The sequence below is a fragment of the Eulemur rufifrons genome, chromosome 2 (genome assembly GCF_041146395.1).
Source record: "Eulemur rufifrons isolate Redbay chromosome 2, OSU_ERuf_1, whole genome shotgun sequence".
NCBI classification, from domain to species: Eukaryota; Metazoa; Chordata; class Mammalia; order Primates; family Lemuridae; genus Eulemur; species Eulemur rufifrons.
The window spans coordinates 59,025,410-59,042,552 of NC_090984.1; the positions used below are offsets into that span (position 1 = coordinate 59,025,410).

General features: G+C 39.4%; 1 protein-coding gene and 1 non-coding gene across 2 annotated transcripts in view; both read right to left on the reverse strand.

The window, feature by feature from the left end:
- CHD8 (chromodomain helicase DNA binding protein 8) overlaps positions 1-17,143 on the reverse strand; it is a 40,988-nt gene that overhangs the window by 7,118 nt on the left and 16,727 nt on the right. The window contains exons 10-32 of the mRNA XM_069485288.1: positions 16,329-16,466; positions 14,658-14,779; positions 14,254-14,497; positions 13,086-13,262; positions 11,486-11,629; positions 10,982-11,237; positions 9,996-10,206; positions 9,553-9,748; positions 8,879-9,046; positions 8,349-8,528; positions 8,089-8,199; positions 7,546-7,742; positions 7,075-7,274; positions 6,813-6,969; positions 6,630-6,719; positions 6,249-6,352; positions 4,437-4,566; positions 3,257-3,332; positions 2,734-2,788; positions 2,337-2,544; positions 1,345-1,553; positions 532-1,251; positions 160-311 (exon numbers count right to left, since the gene is read on the reverse strand). Of these exons, the coding sequence (XP_069341389.1) occupies positions 160-311; positions 532-1,251; positions 1,345-1,553; positions 2,337-2,544; positions 2,734-2,788; positions 3,257-3,332; positions 4,437-4,566; positions 6,249-6,352; positions 6,630-6,719; positions 6,813-6,969; positions 7,075-7,274; positions 7,546-7,742; positions 8,089-8,199; positions 8,349-8,528; positions 8,879-9,046; positions 9,553-9,748; positions 9,996-10,206; positions 10,982-11,237; positions 11,486-11,629; positions 13,086-13,262; positions 14,254-14,497; positions 14,658-14,779; positions 16,329-16,466 (4,245 nt within the window). The remainder of the gene's footprint in view (positions 1-159; positions 312-531; positions 1,252-1,344; positions 1,554-2,336; positions 2,545-2,733; positions 2,789-3,256; positions 3,333-4,436; positions 4,567-6,248; positions 6,353-6,629; positions 6,720-6,812; positions 6,970-7,074; positions 7,275-7,545; positions 7,743-8,088; positions 8,200-8,348; positions 8,529-8,878; positions 9,047-9,552; positions 9,749-9,995; positions 10,207-10,981; positions 11,238-11,485; positions 11,630-13,085; positions 13,263-14,253; positions 14,498-14,657; positions 14,780-16,328; positions 16,467-17,143) is intronic.
- LOC138381189 (small nucleolar RNA U6-53/MBII-28) lies at positions 3,870-3,979 on the reverse strand. The gene has a single exon (XR_011233101.1). It is a non-coding gene; the product is annotated as a small nucleolar RNA U6-53/MBII-28 (small nucleolar RNA).

The following is a 17,143-nucleotide window of genomic DNA, read 5'->3' on the forward strand; positions in this document are numbered from 1 at the left end:
TAATACTATGAGATTCCTACATCAACTGGGAATTTTTATGAAAAAACATGTAGCAGTAAACACAATTAAAAAAAAAACAGAACCATCTGTTCCTTGTTCTCGGTATATAATGTTACATTGTATTTCTGGACTCTATACATCCAGGAATGAGGCTGTTACCTTGGGCCACTCAGAGGCTCTTTGTCTTTCCTGCAGCAGCAGCAGCTCAGGAGTCATTTGTTCTCCATCTTCATTTGGGAATCCATCTTGGGACATAGTGAGGGACAGGAGACTCTCTTCATCATAGAGCTTTGAGTGGGACCGGTCAGCAGCTAGAGATCCCACACAAAGTGTGAGAAAAGATGGAAGAATAATGTTATATGGTCATGTTATTATATGGGCTTTGAATAAAGGACCAAAGGATAATAGGTCTCTTTTGACATTTTATCAAATCAAAATCTGAATCTCTCTCAAGAGGATGCATTTAGAAAAGGGAAAGAGCAGAGAGGGAGAAATGGGGACGAGGGCCAACAGCCTATCACATGCACTCACTTAGCTTTTCTTCCTTCTCGTCCTCACTCTCATCAGTGCTGGAGCTGGAGCTGGATGAGGATGAGGAAGAAGAGGATGATGGTGACATCTTGCTCAAGTCCAGCTCAGAGTCTGAATCATCCTCATCTTCCAGTTTGACTGGTGGAACACTCCGGGAAGCCAGAGGGGTAGTTTCAGAGGGGACTACTCGCATCTCATAGTCTTGTGGGGTTGGTCGGCTCCTGGCTACCACCTCATGCTCTAGCTTTAAAGTCAGACCCTCCAGACTGGGAACCTGGGCAGCTGTCTCCTCGGGTGACTTTTCAACAGGAGCGTCTGGGCGAAGGGGCAATGGTGAGGCAGTGCGAGAGGTATACTGCTGGTGTAGCAGTGGAGTAGAGCAGCGTGACAGGGATGGAGCTGGTGCTCCTGCCTGATGGTTCTGCATATAATTCATACGGGCAGCCAGAAAAGAGAAGTCTGGGTCCTGCATGATGTTGCAGTCTGTTTGGCTCACCCCATGACGGGCTGCCCCTCGTAGAAGCTCCCCATCATGCCGAATAGGCTCCCACCATTTGGGCAATTCAGGACCTGGAGGCTGACACAATGCCAGCCGATCTTCCAAAAGCGGGTGGCATAAAACTTGCTCCCGTAAGCGCCGAAGCAATTCAATACGGTATAGAGTCCGTGAGGCCCTCTCCTCAGTGATGGGCTCAATGAACAGATTAGGGTCTGGGGGTTCTGCAAGAGAGAGGAGTGGAAGAAGAAATGAACCAAGAGTTAGTTTTGTCACCATCCATCCCCACTCACCCTAGACTCTCCAGTCTTTCTTACCATCTCCAGCTGCTGGGGGAAGGCGGCACACCTGGCGGCACATGGCCACAAAGCCATGAAAATACTTGGTAAGGCTTTCATCTGTTTTTTTGTCCAGTCGAGCAAAAGTACGGAAGCGATCCCAATGGAACTGCATGGTGTCAGGGTCATATTCCACACCAAAAGTAGATACAACTCGATAGAAATCAGTTTGTTCACGCCTTGTCCATCTACAAAAGGAAGAAGAATACGACAAAGGTAATCAGAACAACATAGCAAAACCGGTTACTACTTCTTCTTTTTTTTTTTTTTTAATTAATTTATTTATTTTTTGAGACAGAGTCTCATTCTGTTGCCTGGGCTAGAGTGCCATGGCGTCAGCTTAGCTCCTCAGCAACCTCAAACTCCTGGGCTCAAGTGATCCTTCTGCCTCAGCCTCCCGAGTAGCTGGGACTACAGGCATGTGACACCATGCCCGGCTAATTTATTGTATTTATTTTAGTTGTCCAGCTAATTTCTTTCTATTTTTAGTAGAGACGGGGTCTCGCTGTTGCTCAGGCTGGTCTTGAACTCCTGAGCTCAAATCCACCCGCCTCGGCCTCCCAGAGTGCTAGGATTACAGGCGTGAGCCACCGCGCCCGGCCACCGGTTACTTCTTAATGTGGTTTAGAATACCTGAAAACACAAAAATTGAAAGTATAGAGGGGAAAAAAAAAAAAAAAGCCCAGAAAAGGCAGTCAGAGATACTACATAACATGTAAGAATTACCAAGCTAAAGGGGAAAATGATGCAGATAAATAATGATGAGAACGTCTACACAGGAGATCTACCCAGGAGTTATGATTATTGCACACAAGTGAGGTTTTAAGACCTAGAGGTGTAAGAATTCTAGGCAGAAAAGATGGTCCCTTTGTAGGGAATTCCAAATAAATCCTTCTTAAGATGCTTTCAGTATAGGGTCCACAGACGAAGACACAACAATAGCTCAGCCCAAATTCCTAGCTATATTTTACCGTTGTTGTTTCTCCCGCCGTGCAATTTCTTTGAGTTTAAAGGCTGCTTCACAACGCCGCCTTCGCCGGTCCCCACGTTCTGCAGCCTCTATCTTCATCTGTTCCCTCTTATAGCTACGCTGATAGGCTGTTACCAGGCGCCGAAGTCTAGCTGTTAGGGCAGAGCCTGGAGGCCAGAATAGGTGGCCTGGCTGTTGGGTCACCTGGGCTGTGGGAAACAAAGTAGAATGAATAGGAAGCATAGAAAGGGTAGTAGAGATAACAGCGGTATTTCAACCCCCCCAAAGGCAAAGCTCTTAGAAGTCCCAGAATAGGATGAGAACTGAGTCCCAGAACTCAGTAATTCCCCAACCCCACCATCCCACACAAAACTGTACTAGTTGACCTAGAAGTTTACCTTCATCTCCGTCAATCACTGAGATCTCCTCATCCATCATCATCAAGGGATCACCCTAGAGAAGGAGATCCACCCAACAGGATGGAGGGAGGAGGGAAAGGGGAGAAGTTGGCACTCTGAAATCACTTTCTTGTGTGTATCCTTCTATGGCACCAAGGGATCAAAAAAAATTTCTAATGAAAGGAACCCTCACAAAAATTTGGAAGCAACCAACTAAAAGAAGAACAAGAAACTAGAACCTGAAAAGTCAGTTCTTAATAATGAATCAAAAATAATGTGACTCAGGAATTTATTAGTCAAATAATACCTTTCAATGTCCAGCTTGGGTCCCACCTTCTACACAAAGTCATCCCTGATCTCCCCCAGCTGGTGTTACAATCCTTTCCATTAATACTTTATATTCTCAAATGGTATTTATTTTTCATTTTGTATTATAAATTAATCAATATACTTTCAGATTCAGAAAATGGGAGAAGACTTAACTATTAATAGAAAAAAGTTAGACTCAAATGAAATTCCTTACCTCATCATCTTGGTCCTTCGGGGGACCCTGGAGTGGTTTATATTCAGGATCTTCACAATCTTTATCAAAGTCAACCCTAAAATTATCCAGAGGCACAAGAAAATGTTAATAATGTACCTTCTATCAAAAGGACGAACCTAGGATGAAGACCTGACCAAATGTACAACCCAGCATGGAACAGACTTAAATTTCAAGCTCACAGGAATGGCAGGCCAGGTGCAAAGCTTTGGGTCAGTTCATTCAACAGAAAAAAAAAAAAAAGTGAGAAATTGACAACATAAACACTCACAATTGCTTGAATTTGAAATGAAACACTTTGATTAGCACACTTTCTTTCCATTGATAGCCTTTTTTATTGTTTAACCCATTCTCTCCCTCCTCCCCAACTATTTACTTTTTATTATTTCATTTGAATGGTTGATGCTTTTTCGATTTGACTGCTTTTCTCTACTGAGCAGAAGGGTGGCATAATAAATGATTTGTAATGAATAAATGTTCCAATTTCCTTTGAGGGTCCTACATTAAGCACATTAAAGTTGTGACTATCAAAGAGAAATCTCTCAGTCATGAAGGAATGGGTAGGTATTCATTAACTAAGCCAATTATTTCACATGCCCCTCAGGTCTCCACTTGAGAAGTTTTGTTAAACTCACTGGCACCCAAACTAGGGCAACACTGCCCTACCTGGTGTCTCAGTATTAGCATGGCAACTCATCATTGGGACATGTAGCCAGGCAAAGTAAATACCTTTATGTGTCAGGTTTAGCCACCGGGAGATGATAAACCAGAGCTAAAAGTACCTGAGGCTCTACCACATGAGCAACATGTGAGAGTTGCCTGGCTGTTACCTTTCAAGGGAACCAGTTATCCTCTCAGCTATTGTAGCTGTACTGAAGAGTGTTGTAAAGCAAATTGAATATAATATCCAATAGGCATTTGGAACAACGTTAATTTTCACCCACAGTTGATCTTATGGCAATGTGTGGTTTGGGCCAGTTTTGGGAATGCTTTATGCTGGTACTACTTTTTGTTAAGGATTTATCATTCATGAGTATAACTACCATTGAGAATCCCAATGGGTTCAGTCAAGGCTAGAGTTATGTTATCTCATATCACAAGCTACTAGTAGCCGCCTCCGGGTGGACTCAGAGCTTTAAAAGAACTAAACACCAATGCTTACCCTTCTACTATGTCAGAAAAATTATCCAACACTCGATGTTCTGCTGCAATGGCTTTATCATCTGGTCGACCAGCCTTTTCCAGAAAGCATAAGGCTGGATCTGCTCTCATAGTATTATATTTCTCATAGCCTAGAAGAAAAACGGCCAGAGTTGAAGACAATGAGAGATTTGTTGTGCCTTTAGATAATGAGAACATGTAGACTACTTTGCTCATAATACAAGATAGCTGTTGGGGTACATTACTATATTTAACATCTTTTATAGCAATTTTTTTATTTTATTTGTTTTAGAGACCCTTTATGCTTACTTTATATGTTGCCTGAATAATTAGAATATGTAGGCTACTTTGCTCATAATGCAAAATAGCTGTTGGGTTACATTACTATATTTAACATTATTTATCTTATTTAATTTTTTTAGAGACAGGGTCTCACTATGTTGCCCAGGCTAGAGTACAGTGGCATGATCATAGCTTACTATAACCTCGAACTACTGAGCTCAAGTGATCCTCCTGCCTCAGTTTCCCAAGTGGCTAGGACTATAGCACCACACCTGGCTAATTTTTATTTTTTCTTAGAGATGGGGTCTTGTTATGTTGCCCAGGCTGGTCTCAACCTTCTGGCTTAAGTGATCCTCTTGTCTTGGCCTCCAAAAGTGCTGGGATTACAGATATTACTGTACCCGGACATTTTTTATAGCAATTTAGAGTCATGAAGAGTTTTTAACTAGTTACTGACCCTAGGAATTTAGTGAAAAAATTTACATACTTTGAAGTTCTCAGTAACATGTAAAAGAAGGAAAAAAAAAAAGAAAAAAATAATAATTTATATACTATGGTGACAGATTTACATAGCCATTTAACTGGTTATCTTTTTTTCATTCTTAAAACATACATAGAAAAACTAAAGTCAAATAATTTAGCAGTGGATCACACATTCTCATATGAAGGATAAGAAACTTGTATTTCCAAGTTAATATGTACTCAGTGAATATGTGATGAACACTGAGTAAATGAATGGATGAATACATTCCGGGGATGTTTGGACTCTTCTAAACCTCTGTGTCTCACAAGCAAATCTAAGACTACAAATGTACAATTTTTCTTATCCCATTAAACTTCTTAAAAACATGTAGATCAAGTGCCCTTACTTTTATTTTATAAAAATAAACAGAAAATTATTTAAAAAAAAAGAAATTTCAATTCCCCAAGTCACTGGGCTGAAAGTTAATGCTCACTGCCTTTAGCGCCTGGGGTTTGGTTCAGGCAAAACTGCAAAGGAAGTATTCTCTCCCCCTCTTTTGTTTTTGGTCTAGTCAGTCTCCCTTTTTATGCTTTATTTTTGTTTCACTCAAACACTGCTGCTTACACCTACATCAGAGTCACTACTGAACATTTACACAAATGAGACATTTAGATAAATAAAGCACTTTCAGCAAGCCACAGGAAAGCTAAACAAATTAAGTATGGTTATTAATAACATGAGTGGGTTTATATTACCCTCCTTATTTGTGTGACTCTAACTTAGACCCCCTCAACACACAGTGCAGTAACATAATGGTAACTGTAATTACAGAACAGATGGGAGGCTCCCTACCTTGAGACTTACCTATCCATCTGGTCTTTCTTGAACATCTATTTATAGAAACTAATGACTCTGGCTCTGGATATTTAAGAACTACTTTTCTATTCAGTCATAAATTTATTGAAGAAGAATCAAAGAATTCAGTTATTTCTCATGAGCATTTTGCTAAATGCTCCATCTGTGGACATAAATCTTCTGTAGAAAAGGAATAGGCTAGAAAGTACCTACCATGCTTAAAGACTCCAATGAGGAGAGACTTATCAGCCTCACTGTCCCACCAGGCTGTTGGAACCTCCAGCTGATCCACTACTGGGAACCATATGTCAATCTCACTAAACGTACAAGAGGGCACAGTCAGCTCAGCAATGTAAGAAATTAAAGTTAGAATCTTTGAAAAGATTATTACAGGTAGCCTCTCTTATTCATTAATTTAAGACACTCATGCATCTGCATTATTTCCTTCTGCTAGTGTCAAAGATAGGATTAGAGACCTGATATATAGATTCAGATTATCAGGTATCCCAAAGATGGCATAGAATGAACTAAGTACACTAATCATCCCTGGAATAAGGCAGGATATAAAAAAATATATATATAGCAGAACTTTACCTGGCAATGGCACCCCCTAACACCTTCTCTGCCTGGTCTCCAATAACCTCTTGCCTCAGGTAGTATAGCATTCTTACCCGTAGCAATACCCTAGAAGGGAGGGAAGAAGAGCTGGCTCATTAATAACAGTGTAGAAAGTCTGAGGTGAAAAATGTTTTCATCTTTGTTAAATTTCATCCTTACTTATTACACTGATGTTTCAAGTGCTTTTTATAACTCTCATCTTGGAACAAAGTGTCAGGGTTATATTTCCGTATCCAATCAGCCTTGTGGATATCAAAAGTGCTTTGTGACTTTACTTTTTTCCCCTTGCGTCCACGGGGCACAGGGATAGACAGACCTGGGAAAGGGGAGACATTGAAGACTTGGATTGAGAAAAACCCTTGGACCTGAAAAGGATTAGATAACCTATAGAAAGATAAAAAAGTAAAGAGTTGATAATTACCTGAATGATTCTGCAATTCTTTTGTCTTGCCATTTTCAGCAGGGCTAATCAAGTCCCAGATGAAACCTTTGATATTTTCATCCCCCCGGTAGTGTAAAAGACAGTACACAAGGATAGCCCGGCAAATTGTCTCCACATCTCGTTCAGTCATACGTCGCTTGAATCGTCCATGAGATAAAATATCTCGCCATCGTCCCCAACTAAAACAACAAAAAACGAAACTATATTAATATTTTCGTGGGAATTCTAATTCTATTATGTTCTCCGGCCCCCTCGAATCACATCTCCTCAAAAAGGGTGAGACAAAAAGATTTAGAAAAACACAGTAACAGAATAAATAGAATAAACTCCCTCCAAGGCAAACATTTTTCACATTATCCCTTCTTTGGTCATTGATTCCAATCTGAAAGGCAAATAGGGTATCTAACAGGATGGAGATGCACTCTCTCTCATGGCAAGGTGGGTTCTTACCCATATACCAGGAGGTGCTTTTCCACCCGAAAGCAGTCAGTGCGCCCATAGGCATGATGACGGTCATGTCTGCGGGAGCGTGGCCGCTCATCATCCTCACTTTCCAAATCAGAGAATTCTACCAAGTCATCATCTTTCAGAGTGCTGAAGTGGCGGGTCTGTTTTCGTACTCTAGGTGTGTCAATCACCAAGTTATTCTATGCAGAGAACAAAGTAACTCTCTTTATGTTTTGCTCATGGGAAAGGAACAAGACAATTATGAATTAAAACAGCCATGGATGTAACATATGTAGATATCCAAAGGGAGGTTTTTCTTTTATAACATGTAAAATAATTGAGAGGGACTCAGGAAGGAGAATAAGATAGGAGACACGTAGGTATTTTTCTGGGGCCTCCCGAGGTAGAGGGTTTCCACAACAGTCCTTGTATATGATACATTACCATAAACTGCAATTAGCACCAAAGAATTAGAGTAGCTATAAAGACTACTGAAAGTAGTGTGTCTTCTACAATACTTCCTTTCTAAAAGAAAAATAAGCTCACCTTGCTATTGAGAAGATCCATGTCAAGGTCAGCCTTTTTGGCCCACTTTTGCCAAAAGTTAGGGTCATCCAGAGAAATATCTGTCCTATTTTCAGAAGCAACAAAGCTTGCCTAGTGAGGAACAAAGGCAGAGTAAAGTTGCTATAATAATTTTTTCAGCAATCTGAAATCAGCCAATCATATTTTAAAAACATATCTAAATCGCAAAGATTCCTGTCTCTATCTTTGCTTTTCTCGTCTCTAGCACAGACAGAACATACCTTGGCAAAGGTAGAACCTTTTCCTTCAGATTCGATGGTGATGGTTGTAGTTCGTCTTAACAAGATCTGGTCAATGTCTTCTTCGCAAAACTTGGAGCCCTCATCATCTTCCTCCATTATGGCTGCATATGCTCCTTTTCTTAAGAGATCTTCAATCTCCTTCTTAGAGAATTGTTGGATCTGCAAAAACCAATCAAAGATAAGAAGGCCAGGTGTGGTGGCTCATGCCTGTAATCCTAGCACCCTGGGAGGCTGAGGCAGGAGGATCACTTAAGGTCAGGAGTTTGAGGCTACAGTGAGCTATGATGACACCACTGTGCTCTAGCTAGGGCGACAGAGTGAGACTGTGTCTCAAAGAAAAAAAAAAGAAATATAAAAAGACTATTAAGAGAACATTACCTAACCATGCCATAATACTTTAGTTATTATAAGAAATAATTGAGAATACAAACAAGGTAGTCAGATTTCTGTGCAAAAATAGCTTTTGTCTCCATCACTATGGCCCACTACAAACTTATCCATAGACTCACTCCGGTAATGTTGCCATCCCGACCACTCATGGACTGAAGCACAGCCTTATCCAATCCCAACTTGAGGCTAGCCTTATCAAACATCTCTCTCTCATAGGAATTACGAGTGATTAGACGGTACACCTTCACAGCTTTGCTCTGCCCAATTCGATGACACCGTGCCTGGGCCTGTTTTTTTTAAAAAAAAAAAAAAAAAAAAAAAAAAGGAAAGGAAAAAGATAATGTGAGTGGGGGGAGGGGCAGAGACATACAAAATACCAATTCACAACTGTAAACATCTATAAAGCAGCCATGAGATCAACTCAAAGTCTAAAGTCAATTTTAAGATGAATTTATTGCTCCAACATGTAAACCAAGAGTCAGCAAACTATAGTCTTCATGGACATCAGTTTTGTAGAAGCCCTGCCTGTTCATTTACCTATTATCTATGGCTGCTTTTATGGTATAGGAGTAGAGATGAGTAGAGAGCAAGAAAGACCATATGGTCCACAAAGCCTAAAACATTTACTATATGGTCCTTTACAGAAAAAAATTCACTGATCCCTAACCTAACTGCCACCCCTAATTAAGTAAACAATTCCATACTCTCTGAAAGGTCTTTCTAAGAGATCCTGATCTTGTTGAAAAACCTCCCAGGTTAGGTAGTTAATCCCTAAAAAAATGATTTCCTTTACCTGCAGGTCATTTTGTGGATTCCAGTCTGAATCAAAGATGATGCAGGTATCAGCAGCTGTAAGATTAATACCAAGTCCACCAGCCCGGGTGCACAGCAGGAAGACAAAGCGGTCTGAGTCAGGTTTGCTGAAGCGGTCAATAGCAGCCTGTCGAAGGTTGCCTCTAACTCGCCCATCAATACGTTCATATAAGTACCTGTATGGAAGTCACAGAAAAAAATTTAAGCGGCTAAGCAGAGGAGGAGACCAAAAAAGCAGGCTAGGATCAATACCAGCACCCCATATCCCTAACTGGCCAAAAAACATAAAAAAATTTGAGAGCAAGTCTTAAAAACACTTCTCTTACCACAATTGGTCAATTATAATTAAACACAGCCCTACCTACTTTTTGCTGCTTTATGAGGATACAGTAACCACAAGATCAGTATGACTCTTTTTCTTACCTCCTCTGGATTAGATAATCCTCTAGGATATCTAGGCAGCGTACCATCTGGGAGAAGATCAGAACTTTATGGCCACCAGCTTTAAGCTTTGGAAGTAACTTGTCAATAAGAACCAATTTGCCAGCTGAACGAACCATGGCCTGCAGGTGGAAGTCATGAGGTATAACATGGCAAGCTTCCCGAAATTCTGTTAGGATTTTTTCTTCTGCACCTGCCAAAAGAAAAATTAAACTTGATGTTGATCCAGTGAAATATATTAAGGCTGTGTATTAAATTGAGATAAGAAAGGCAAAATAAATAAATAAATAAAATAAAAAATAAAAAAATAAAAAACCAGTACTTCTGATTTGAGATCAACATCTCTCACAGGATTACAGCACCAAAATATCCTAAATCATCTTCAATTGTTTTATACAAAATATTCCAAGTAAGGTGGTCCTATGATAACTGGTAAAATATATGTAAATATGTGGACAAGGACTAAGATAGAACATACAATTCACTATTACCACTCTACTGGCACCCAAAAAAGACATAGTAAAATGGAGTATCAGTGAGGACATTTATCCAGAGAACTGAATAATTTGAATTCTTTTTTATATTTATTTTTTAGAGATGAGGTCTTGCTATATCACCCAGGTTGGTCTTCAATTCCTAGGCTCAAATGATCCTCTCACCTCAGCCTCCTGAGTAGCTGGATCTACAGATTCTCGTCACCAGGCCCAGATAACCTGAGTTCTTATTCATGAAATTCTAAACAGCAAATTCTATTTAATTTTGGAGATTTTGCAGGATCAAGGGAGTAGAAAGAACTAGAGAAAGACATCCACATAGAAATCTTTTTCTTAAAAGGAGGACCCTTCCCCACTCGTAGTTCCCACCCCCAAGTTAGGTTGGATCAATCAATGCATCCATTGCCCCCGAGGAATTTAGAAAGTAAACCCAGGTAATATAGAAGTTCAAGTATTTTCCAGGAATTCTCTCACCATTGATGAGATATGGGTGGTTGCAGCACTTGCGCAACTCCATCATTGTGTTGAGTAGATTAGGCATGTTGGTATGACCTGCCCCTTTGGAAAGGAAGGAGAAATTCTTCTCCAAAATAGCCCGATAGTATTTCTTCTGGATGTTAGTCAGCTCTACTTCAATAATAGTTTCCTGTTTGGGTGCCAAGTTTTTTTCAACATCCTCTTTGAGTCTTCTTAGCATCATTGGCTTGAGAATGGCCTGTAGCTTTTGAACCTGTGGTCCATATTACAGAGAGACAAAGAAATCAACACAAGGGCAAACATTTTCACAGTTTGCAGAACCATGAAAATATAAAATATTAGAGTTTTCTAGTATCTAAGAAAGGTAGATTTTGGATGATGCCATAGATGTAGGCATGAGGTTATAAAAAGTTCAGAAAAGCCCTTGATACCTATGGCAACAGATGTCTGCCTTGTACAAACTTTGTCCTAAGTTATTACCTCATCAGATAGATTTCCTACCTGTTCCTCTGTTTTGAGATCCCCAAAGTCCTTGAGGAACTCTGATTCTGAGGGAAACTGTGAAGGTTCCAAGAAATGAAGCAAACTAAACAGTTCCTCCACAGTATTTTGCAAAGGTGTTCCTGTGAGTAGCACTTTGTGTTCCTAGAAATAAAGGAAACAGAAGAATGATAAAATTCAAAAACACAAAGGACTTCTGGGGTTTTCCATCAAGCATATAATCTTTAAAGTACATAAGTTTTAAATTCTTTATCTAGAAAATGATGGAAATGGATCATAGCACTATTTTAGTGTTTCTTTTACTTGCTCCCTCTTTTGATAAACACAAATGATTCAAGAAACTCTTGACATTATTTAACATATTGAAATAACTTAAATATTATAAACAATTTAAGAAATAGTAATTCAGATTGTTTTTTTCCAATTACATAAGTCTCTCTACATTCAACTCCCCATAGATATCCTAATCTGCCCTCCTCTAGGGAATGTAACTGTGCTCAATTGAATATGGCCATTAATTCTCTGTAGTTCCTCCAATCAAGGTTCACCCCTTGAATCTAGGCTTGTCTTGTGACTTGCTCTGACAAACAGAATGTAGCAGAAGTGATACTGTATGAGTTTCAGAGACTACTTCAAAGGCCTTGCATTTTCTACTTCTGCCCTCCTGGAACACTGCCCTGGAGAGTGCCATATAAAGCTCAGTCTGGCTTATTGGAGGATGAGAGGTCATGTGGAAATGTGGAAGATAACCCAGGGGCCCCAGCCAACAATCAGCAGCAATTCCCAGCTGCAGCAGCATTAAGGACTCCAGGCAAGATCACAAAAAACAACAGCCTAACTGAGCCCAGCCTAAGTGACAAAACTAGAGAATCACGAAAAATGTAGTTGTTTTAAGCCACTAAGTTTTGGATTTTTTTTTTTTTTTTGGAGACAGGGTCTCACTCTGTCACCCAGGCTGGAGTGCAGTGGCATGATCACAGCTCACTGTAGCTTCAAACTCCTGGGCTCAAGTGATCCTAGTTGGCTTTTTTTTTTTTTTTTTTTTGAGACAGAGTCTCACTCTACTGCCCAGGCTAGAATGCCATGGCATCAGCGTAGCTCACAGCAACCTCAAACTCCTGGGCTCAAGTGATTCTCCTGCCTCACCCTCCCAAATAGCTGGGACTACAGGTGTGCGCCACCATGTCCAGCTAATTTTTTCTGTTTTTAGTAGAGACAGGGTCTCACTCTTGCTCAGGCTCCTCTCAAACTCCTGAGCTCAAGCAATTCTCCCGCCTCGGCCTCCCAAAGTGTTAGGATTATAGGTGTGAGCCACTACACCCGGCTGAGATCCTACTTTTGGAGTATTTTTTTATGCACTAATAGTTTCCCACCTATCCTCCTGGTTGAGAACCACTAAACCATAATACTTTTCCAATTCTAAAATTTACAACTTTTACATGACTTTCAGATTTCCATTCCCATAGGCCATACCCACCACTCAATACCAAGATTCTGATTCTTTTTTCCTTCTCTGCTCAATTGGGTTATTTTAATTCCACAGGGAATTAGGGTGGGTTAATCCCAATTGTTTCTGCCCAAAAGTCAGCATGTAACTCACCAGGTCCATGTGCTTGAGACTGTCAAGCAGCTTACAATTACGGTTCTTAAGTCGATGGGCCTCATCAATGATTACACAACGCCATTCAATTTCACGAAGCTCAGGACAGTCTGACAAAATCATCTCAAAAGTAGTGATCAGGGCATCAAACTTGTATGCACCTGGGATGAGGCGCCCCTAAACATGAAGGCAGTAAAATCAGAAAAGGCCTAAAACATACCTAAATGAGGAGCTCTTCTGAATTACGTTTCCATATTCAGGCAGGTTTAATAGGAAATAAAAACTACACCACCACCCACCTCCACCACTGTTTATCTTTCTGATAAATGGTGCCAAATCACTGAATGTAAGATACATTGTTTCCTCAACACATTCAGCTTCTTGAGAAATTGAAAGACCTCACTGAATGAGGCTGGGCATTTTTGACTGCTGTATGCCTAGCTCATGTATCTCTCTGCCTTAGATCTTTGGTTGGTTAACAATGAAATCCATAAATCTCGGACAATGCTGACATATATAAGAAAATAATAAAAGTGAAAACAGGTAATACAGAACATGATAATATTGGTTACTGTCTAAAAACTGACAGAAGATTGTTATCATTTTAACAAAACTAAGAGTTGAAAAATGTAACTTGAGAAAATTTGGCTTGGTAAAAATAAGCACAGAAGTAAACTAACAGAGAAACACAAATAAAATTCGATGTTAATACAAAATGTATGATTCACATTTTCATTTTCAAATTGCCTTAGAAAAAGAGATTATTCTTGATGAAAATTTCAGTAGACTAAAAAACAAACAAATAAACAAGCAAACAAACAAAAAAGGAAAAGAAAGAATAATTTAAGTTCACTACTATATGGACCAAGTGGGTAAATGGATTTCATTCTGTAAAATACTCTGACTAAAACTCATTAATGCTGATAAATTTCTACTTAAAATGTATGTATTCATAAATTAAATAAAGTCAGAACTTCCATTGGATCTAAATGTCTACTGGGGAAAAATACCAGAGTAAAGAAAATGCCCTGATTACTGTTGCACAAAAATCCCTAAATCACAGAGCACTGATTCAATAAAAGTCTTTTACTCTTACACAGCCCCTAAAATACCAGGTCCCTTGGCCTACTTTCTCAAAACCATAGCATTGAGAAGATATATAACTCACCCGTGAATCTTTGCAGTACATTTCATATTGCTGAATCATCTGCCTGCTGGCCAGACTGCCATGGTACACAATAGTGTTCATCTCTGTCCATGTATTGAATTCTCGCTCCCAGTTAGTAATTGTGGACAGTGGGGCAATTACCAAGAAGGGGCCATGGATGCCCACATTATATACCTCTTGCAAGAAGGCAATGGACTGAATAGTTTTGCCCAATCCCATCTCATCAGCCAGGATGCAGTTCTGCCTGTAGATTCAACATGGGGGGGAGGGGGCGGTAGAAAATAAACATGTCAAAAGATACCATCTTAAAAGGCAGAGGACATAGGAAGAAACTGTTTCAATAGAAAATGAGTAAATGATCCCAGGACTAAGTGTATATCTTATGGGCCCACTCTTTTCTTTACCTGTTATACCAATTAAAGAGCAGCCAATTGACCCCTTCCAACTGATATTCCCTTAACTGGTTTCTGTTTTTATATTCATGTGACAGCTCCAATTTCTTCCAGGAACTTGCCTGTGGACGATTCTAAAAAACATGAAATTTGAATAAGTGGAGTGAAGACACTAACAAAATTAGGCAAGACTTACTAGGTAGTTGGAATAGTTAAAGGCAATTCAAAAACATTATTGTTTGACTTGGGAGGCCAAGGGGGGTGGATCGTTTGAGTTCAGGGGTTCAAGACTAGCCTGAGCGAGGCCCCATCTTTACCAAAAATAGAAAGAAATTATCTGGACAACTAAAAATACATACAGAAAAAATTAGCCGGGCATGGTGGCGCATGCCTGTAGTCCCAGCTACTCGGGAGGCTGAGGCAGAAGGATTGCTTAAGCCCAGGAGTTTGAGGTTGCTGTGAGCTAGGCTGACGCCACGGCACTCTAGCCCGGGCAAAAGATCGAGACTCTGTCTCCAAAAAAAAAAAAAATTACTGTTTGGATTAAAACATGTCAAATATATTTAAATCCTTCAGTTAAAAATGATATTTAAAAAAAAAAAAAAGATAAAAGAGGAAAAACCTACTGGTGACTTTAGGTGGAGGCAAGGGAACCACTACTTCATTATTTTGGAAACTGAGAAATAAAGGAAAAGCATTATCTTTTCTATACAATCTCTACCTCCAGGTAACCAAATAGTAGATGAAACAAAATTTATAAAAGATTCCAGCTAATAAGTGAAGAAATGATAGAATTAAAATATCACCACTTTAAAATCCTGAAAGAACAAATCTAGAATGATCATATAAATGGCTGATAACATCACAAAGCACAACCAGATAGAAGTACACACCACCATCCATGAAGCAGATTTACTGGCTTCCCTCATCAGTCTGACCAAGCCTCTAGGAACAGTGATGTCTAATAGAACTTTGTATAATATTAAAAAAATGTGGCTATGGCTAATGTATTGAACAGCACAGAGCTAAAGATTTTTATTGGACAGTGCTACTCTAGACCTAAGCATTCATGAGAAATATCAGGGATGGAGAATATGTTAAAAGACATCAAGGAGAATGAAATCAGCAAATTTCAGACTATGGAAAATCCTACAGAACAAATCACCTCAATTCCTCAAGAGAAAGTTATAAAGGTGGGAGATGGGCAGATTAAAGGGGAACTACAATTAAAAGAGACTTGGGACATATTAACTGATAGCAACATATGGACCTTATTTAGAACCCAATTCAAGTAACTTAACAAAAATTATAAGACAGTCAAGGAAATGTATACAATGATTGGTATTTGATATTAATGAATGATTAACTTTTTTCAAGTTTAATAATGGCATTATTTATCTTTCAGACATAAACAACGATATATTCACAGATGAAATAAAGGAAGCTGAAATTTGATTTTAAAAAACCTGAAAAACACAGGAATGAATGGTAGGAAAATGCATGACACAAGAATGGACATGTATTAATAATTGTTAGCTGGGTAATGGGTATATTACTCTATTTCTTCAACTTTTATGTTTGAAAATTTCTGTAATGAAAAGCAAAAACAACAAAACTTCTACAGGGGAAAAATTAAATCATTCCCTATATAGGCCTTTATACTCTAAATGCAAATATACTTACCACCCTTTTGAGTTCTGGGTGCCTTGACTGAATCCGTTTAAATTCTCGAATCTTGCCTTCATCAACATCTTCTTTTAGCTCCCATGTACTATCCTCATAGGGCAGAGAACACCATTTCACCAGGTAGTAAATAACAGGCTAGGAGAAAAGAAGACAAAGCTTTAAAAAACTGATTCTGTGTTCTCTGCTGTGGTTAAAGAATAAGAATTTGACTATAAAATCACATCACGAAGTGTCGACACCTAAAAGCTGCTGAAAAAGTCAGGCTGAACATACCAAGCATAGGTTCACCTGCTGATGTACCATTCGTGGCTTTGATCATTCTTCGAGTTAATTTATCAGAATCTGTCCTAAAAGTAAAATTTTTACCCAGTAGTTTCTAGAACACTAAGCACTAAAATATTACGCTCATCAACCGAGCATAATAACGAAAAATAAAAGGCTTTTCTTTTCCTATACTGTGTTGAAATTAGAAGATATGGCTTGGTGCCATACCATTCTCCTGACACCAAATTTGATACAGTAGAAACCAGGTTACATTTAGGATGAGGAATAGGGTAAACCCCCTAGGACCATTCTAGGGCTAACATCACTGGGCTTCTGAGCCCCTATAGTTCTGAGTGTAGATGCACTTCAAGAGCAATTATATGGTGATAAAGAGATTTCCTTATGAGCCCCAGGAAGCTAGGAGATAATTACCAGATGTATCACTGAAGAGAGGTAGTAAGAGTGAAGACGAAATGCTCAAGGTCCATCTACAGTAATACTGTATGCAGGCATTTCACTGCAAGGGAAGAGGCAGCGACCAACGGTTG